This window comes from Triticum dicoccoides, chromosome 3A (assembly GCF_002162155.2).
Source record: "Triticum dicoccoides isolate Atlit2015 ecotype Zavitan chromosome 3A, WEW_v2.0, whole genome shotgun sequence".
NCBI classification, from domain to species: Eukaryota; Viridiplantae; Streptophyta; class Magnoliopsida; order Poales; family Poaceae; genus Triticum; species Triticum dicoccoides.
In genome coordinates this window covers 476,603,592-476,609,496 of record NC_041384.1, presented here as the reverse complement: position 1 = coordinate 476,609,496, position 5,905 = coordinate 476,603,592, and the positions used below count along the sequence as shown (strand labels likewise).

The 5,905-nt window shown below is 41.8% G+C and overlaps 2 protein-coding genes across 2 annotated transcripts in view; one reads left to right on the top strand and one right to left on the bottom strand.

The window, feature by feature from the left end:
* Positions 1 to 1,217, top strand: part of LOC119268645 (alpha-amylase 3, chloroplastic-like) — a 20,756-nt gene extending 19,539 nt beyond the window's left edge. Inside the window, exons 12-13 of the mRNA XM_037550316.1 lie at positions 440 to 607; positions 712 to 1,217. Coding sequence (XP_037406213.1) covers positions 440 to 607; positions 712 to 870 — 327 coding nt within the window. The 3' untranslated portion in view covers positions 871 to 1,217. The remainder of the gene's footprint in view (positions 1 to 439; positions 608 to 711) is intronic.
* Positions 1,218 to 1,335: 118 nt separating this feature from the next.
* Positions 1,336 to 5,524, bottom strand: LOC119268644 (mitochondrial outer membrane protein porin 1-like). The gene is made up of 6 exons (XM_037550314.1): positions 5,177 to 5,524; positions 4,960 to 5,027; positions 2,483 to 2,593; positions 2,287 to 2,376; positions 1,998 to 2,206; positions 1,336 to 1,893 (listed from the first exon to the last, which is right to left on the bottom strand). Exons 1-6 carry the CDS (start codon positions 5,388 to 5,390, stop codon positions 1,590 to 1,592), a joined length of 996 nt encoding a protein of 331 aa, XP_037406211.1. The 5' UTR covers positions 5,391 to 5,524; the 3' UTR covers positions 1,336 to 1,589.
* Between the last annotated feature and the right edge of the window lie 381 nt (positions 5,525 to 5,905).

Below are 5,905 nucleotides of genomic sequence, written 5' to 3'. Positions count from 1 at the left end.
AAGTTTTTTTCTACAGGTCTTGATCCAAGAGTGAGATTTTGTGCTCCCAAGCTCGTTTGCACCCTTCAGTTTTTTTTTAAAAAAGAGAGGATATTTTAAAGTTTTATAAAATTCAGTCATGTGCATGTACCTGCAAATTTTCATGACAAAGTATATATATTTTTACAGCAATTCATGATGAAGTTTTTTTTTTACAGCAATTCATGACAAAGTATGTTAGTAACTGTTCTTCACAAAAAGGAAGAATGAGTTGCTAGAATAGCAACTTTGTATGCATTGAATTTGCTCTTTTTTCACAGGGCACAAGATAACAAGTGTTTGCAACATTTTTGTCAATAATTTTTTGTCAACATTTTTGTCAATAATGTGACACGTGCTCCGGGGTTCAACTCTGAGTTACCAATCTTGATACTCCTAACATGGGTTTTGGTAACTGTAGGGTCATTGGAGATTTCCCTATGGTATGGAGATGCAAGGCTATGCCTATATCTTGACACATCCTGGCACTCCTGCAGTCTTCTATGATCACATCTTCTCACACTTACAACAAGATATTGCCAAATTAATGTCTATCAGATGCCGCCTAAAGATTCAGTGCCGCAGCAAGGTATAAAATGTGTACCTTTTTTTCTCCCTTCCACTTGATGATGTCCATATATGCAATGAACTAATTTCTAAAATTGCTGGTCATATGTATATGTCGGTATGTAGATCAAGATACTGAAGGCAGAACAGAGTTTATATGCCGCCGAGATTAATGAGAATTTACTGATGAAGATTGGCGCGGGACATTTTGAACCAACTGGTCCCATAAACTGGATTGTTGCAGCAGAGGGACATGATTACAAAATCTGGGAAGCGGCATCCTAGACTTTGTTGCACCGCTACTCAGTATAATAATCTACTAATAGCATACAGGTAGGAAGGGATGGCATCAGAATGGAGTGGCTGACTTGGTCACTAGTGGTGCCGAGAAAAGGTTGCAATGGCAGTGGAAGCATTTTCCCTGCAGCAACGCTTTAATATGTACGCACTTGAACATTTTTTGTATCTATATGCAGAACCATTGCTACTGAAGGCAAAATTGCCTGCTGCTTATTTTCAGTGGTTACCCCACTCTGTCTGATATATGTAAGACAGTGCATTTACAATAAGGTTGAAGTCCACTTTGTTGGATTTATACGAGAATAAATGAAGCATATCATGTTTTTCTAGTGTATTCAAGTATAAGTTATACACTTGCATAGCATGTTAAGTAGCAAGAGGGATCCAAGAATTGTGGGGAAGCATAATAGCATAACGGAAAGGGACTTGAATTTTCTAGATAGAGGCATATGAAGGCCAAAAGCATTTACGAGATTTCAGTTCAATACCTAGAGAATCACTGATATAGCTCTCGAACATCTAAAACAAGCTACTGGACATTGGACAAGTAGTACTAATTCTCAATAAGATGACAGCAAGCGAGGACAAGTTCGCAGAAACAAGACGAGTCGGACCAAACACGACCTCCTCAGGTGTATGTGATATGGAAAGCTACCAGTCTACCACCCCCATCCTAAACCTAGAAGGGATCGGCATCATCATCATCAGGGCTTAAGGAGCAGCGAGAGCCCGATCTTGGAGCTCTTCTCGATGGCCTTGGTGTCGAACTCGCTGGAGATGGTCAGCAATGACTTGGGCCTCAACTCGTGCTGGATGAGGGCACGGACCATGCCGTGGTTGTCGTAGCGCACCTTCGTGGTGGTCAGAGGGTCCAAGGAATACTGAAACCCCAAGGTGGTGGTGGTCTCATGGCTCGACAAGCTGTGGCTCACTTCTCCTCCAGCAGCTGCCTGGCTGTTGCTCACCATTTGGTAGTAAGACGCAGATAGGCTGTCCCCTTTGTTGTTCCTGAAAAGGGAAATCATCCACCATTCATACACACCCCCATCTAGTTCATGCAAGATTACAGGAAAGGTGAAGCAGTCAAGAGTCTTTTAGAAGCAAAAACTTACAGCATCACAGCAGCGTAAAGATCGTCGTTGGTGAAACTCGCTCCGAAATTGTACTTGGTGAAATCCCCAGTTGCACTATCATAGGCAACATCAGCACCAAGAGCAAAAGCTTTGTTGCCAACCAGAGCTGAAACGTTAATCAGAGGTTTTGAGTGTAGGCCAAAACCCACACTGATTCCAGCGTAATCATGGAAGTATTGCAACTCAGCCTGCAAGAAGAAGGTAAGAGTGTAAAAGACATCATTTTTTTTGCTATAAAAGACCAAACCAATCTGGAAAATGATGGTACCTTAGCAGGAGTGTGGTTTGTCAAAGGAACGGTCACAATTCTCTTCAAGCCTGGTATGTACCGAGTCTCGGATGTGGTTGTGATTAACACCTAAAAAGGAAACATTGAAACGGTTGACTAAGCTTGGTTCATCAACAGGATCTGAGAGCTCCTTACAATAAGATTTGACCAGAAAAGGACACGGCCACAAACTTACTTGAGAGTCTGAATTTGCTTTCACATCAATTTTGACATTGTTGTACTTAAACTGGGTCTGGATCTCGCCAAGGACAGCTTCTTTTGTCGTTGTGCTCGTAGCAGTGATTGCCTATAGGGATAAATTACAGAATATATTATCAGATTTATAGTTCACACCTAGAACTGAAAGCTTAAGACTGCGGGAGCTGAACTTTACAGAAATATGAAAAATGAGACAAGTATGGACAGAAAATGGATAAAGACAAGCAATGCTAGCAGGTTTTAGGATTTTGACAGTGTCAGTAAACAAGGGACTATAAAAGAACTGAAAAGGTGTAACTGGATCAGTTGTTTGTCAGTCTGTATCACATAATGAGCAAACATATATCTATAAAACAGTAGACAAAGTGATTTAACGTATCGATCATGGTCCTGCTAAAATAAACCAATACAAATTCTAGAATCTAGTATTAATTGCTAACTCCTTCACGACTATCTATGTTCATCTACCTATTCTCAGAGCGTGCCTTCACTCACAATTAATAAAGATCAAGTTCATAAATACACGTTAGAAATCCTGCATTGATAAGTTAAATAAACGTAGTTCCAGTTAAAGAACATAACATGAAGTTTTTCTGGGTGAAAATCTGAAGCCAAAAATAAGGATTTCTAGCAAGCCAAGTGTCAACAAGAGCTGAACTGTCAGGTTTTGGAATTTTGACAGTGTCAGTTAACAATGGACTATATAAAAATGAAAAAGTGTGACTGAATCAGTTGTTTGTCAGCATGTGTATCTATAAAGCAGTAGACAAATTGAACTAACATATTAACAATGGTCCTACCAAAATAAACCAATACCCCCTCCGTCCGAAAATACTTGTCATCAAAATGGATAGAAAAGGATGTATCTAGAACTAAAATACATCTAGATACATCCTCTTTTATTCATTTTGATGACAAGTATTTCCGGATGGAGGAAGTACAAATTATGTAATATAGTATTTACTGTTACATTATAATTGCAAACTCTCTAATGATTATCTACCTTATAATCTACCTATTAATTCAGGGCGGGGCTTCAGCCATAATCAACAAAGAAAGTTCATAAATACACGTTAGAAATCCTACATTGTTGAGTAACATAACGTAGTTCCAGAAGTTTATCTGGGTGTAAACATAATCTCTGAAACCAAAAATAAGGAGAACTAGGTAGAGTGCAAGCAGATCTAGAACCAAAATGTTAACACCCAAAGGTACCAAACACCAAATCCTAAAGATCAGAAAGCAATTCATATTAATACTGTATTAACACGTACTTTTAGACACTAAATAAACCAGGGGGGCGAAGAAATGATGAACAATGGCATAGAATAAAGGGAATAACACCTAATTAATATCAGGTCTAGGTTTACTTGGTGAAAAGTGAAATCTGCAGATACTAAAGCATCATGCTCCTCACTAACTATTACATCCAACCCCAAATGCCACTTTCATCAAGCATACAGCTTCAGTCCATGAAGACCATCAATATGTGTGTCACAATGCACACACACCAAAAACTCTTGCATACAGCTTCACGTCAAATTTGAAACCAAGAAAATTGCAAGTTCTAACCAACCTGTAATCAACATTCCATATGACATAACATGAACACAGTAATTTCAACAGTTTTGCTAAAGCACATCTAGATGTGCCATAAGTATTGCACATCTAAGTCATATGTCATTGATCTTACATTAAGATTCGTGTGAATATTTTTTTTCTCTTTTTTCTTTTTCTTTTATGCTTGATTCACTCACTTAGATGTGCAATAACTAGAGCACATCTAGATGTGCCCTAGACACACCCATATACTCCCTCCATTCCTAAATATAGGGTGTATAGTTTTTAGCACGGAAATTAAAGAGTGCACATGGAGGGAAAATTTCACAAGTTTTGGGCAAGATTACACCTGACTAATTAATATGAGAAAATAGAGGAGCTTGCCCTATGTAAGGAAATGTAATCAAATCCCTTAAAAAGTTATTCAAATGAGTGGTGCAAGGCAATACACCTTATATTTTGAACTTTTTCTCAAAAATCTATACACCTTATATCAAGGAACAGAGGGAGTAATAAACTAGAGCATCCGAGACAGGGACTACCAACGATTTGAACTGAAAAAAAGAGCTCAATATCACACCTCATCCACCAACTACTCTTAAGGCAGTCTGAGATCTCGTGCACTCCAACTCAACTCAAAATCGAACCATCCCCCAAAAGCCTAACAGACCGCTGGCGAAGACGCACTTCATCCCCAATCTGCATAAAAAATGCAGAAAACAAAAACGAAGCCCCGAATCCTGTGCACACTACACAACACAACACCTCAAACGAAAACCCCAGCAGTCATCTAGAACCCAACTCAAACAATTATAAACTGCCACATACAGGAACGAATCGTGACAGGAAACGACGAAAGGCGAGCAGAGATCGTTACTACTACTCAGTACTCACAGTTCCATTTGCGGCGTAAGTGGTGAGGGTAAGCTTCTGGTCCGTGGTGAAATCCTTGCAGAGAAGATCTGCAAAACCACCAAGGACAGCAACCAGAAATTAGTCAAAGGGGGGAGCGATTAGTCGCTTAGAAAGCTCAAATCGAGAATCATCACCACCAAAATTCCACAAAACCCCTGAAAAGTAACCCAAAAGGGAAGCGCGCGCTCGTCCTGACCTCTGGCCTTCTTGCCGATCTCGGAGTAGAGACCGGGACCGGTGGCCGCCTTGGGAGGCGCGCCGCACTGGGCCGCCATGGAAGGGCCGTCGACCTGGGCCGCCTTGGAAGGAGCGTCGACCGGGGCCGGCTTGGAAGGGACGTCGACCGGGGCCGGCTTGGAAGGGACGTCGACCGGGGTCGGCTTGGAAGGAGCGTCGACCGGGTCCGCCATGGGAGGAGAGCGGTTCGGCTCGAGGACCAGACAGCGGCGGAGGCGGAAGCGGGGCCGGCGGGAAAGGTGGCGGTGGCGTGGGTTTGGAGGGACGGGGAGGGATGGAACTGGAAGGAAGCCACTACTTATAACGCCGTCGAGAGGGGGGAGCCTGTTGTGAGATGAGCGGCGTAGATCTCTTTGCCGCGGGGTGTTGGTTGCCTTTCTCTTCAAGAGAAAGAAGCTGGGGAGGGGATGATGGTCTATGTTTGCTTGGGGAAAGGGTTGATGAGGACGGGTCAATTTAGTCAGTCATGGACTTTGAGTTGATCCCTGTGGCTGTGGACCAAAAGCCACAGTTCTGAGTCGGAGACGCCCCACACCAAGACGGTGTTGATCCGAATGGACATTTTGTTTATTAAGACAAAGTTTTATCTTTTTATTCGAGAGTATGCCAAAGGTGTATCATAGCTTTATAGAAGGAAGAAGTATAATTACAAGATTGCGTTCTAGGTGCGAACACGAAGGACGTTACA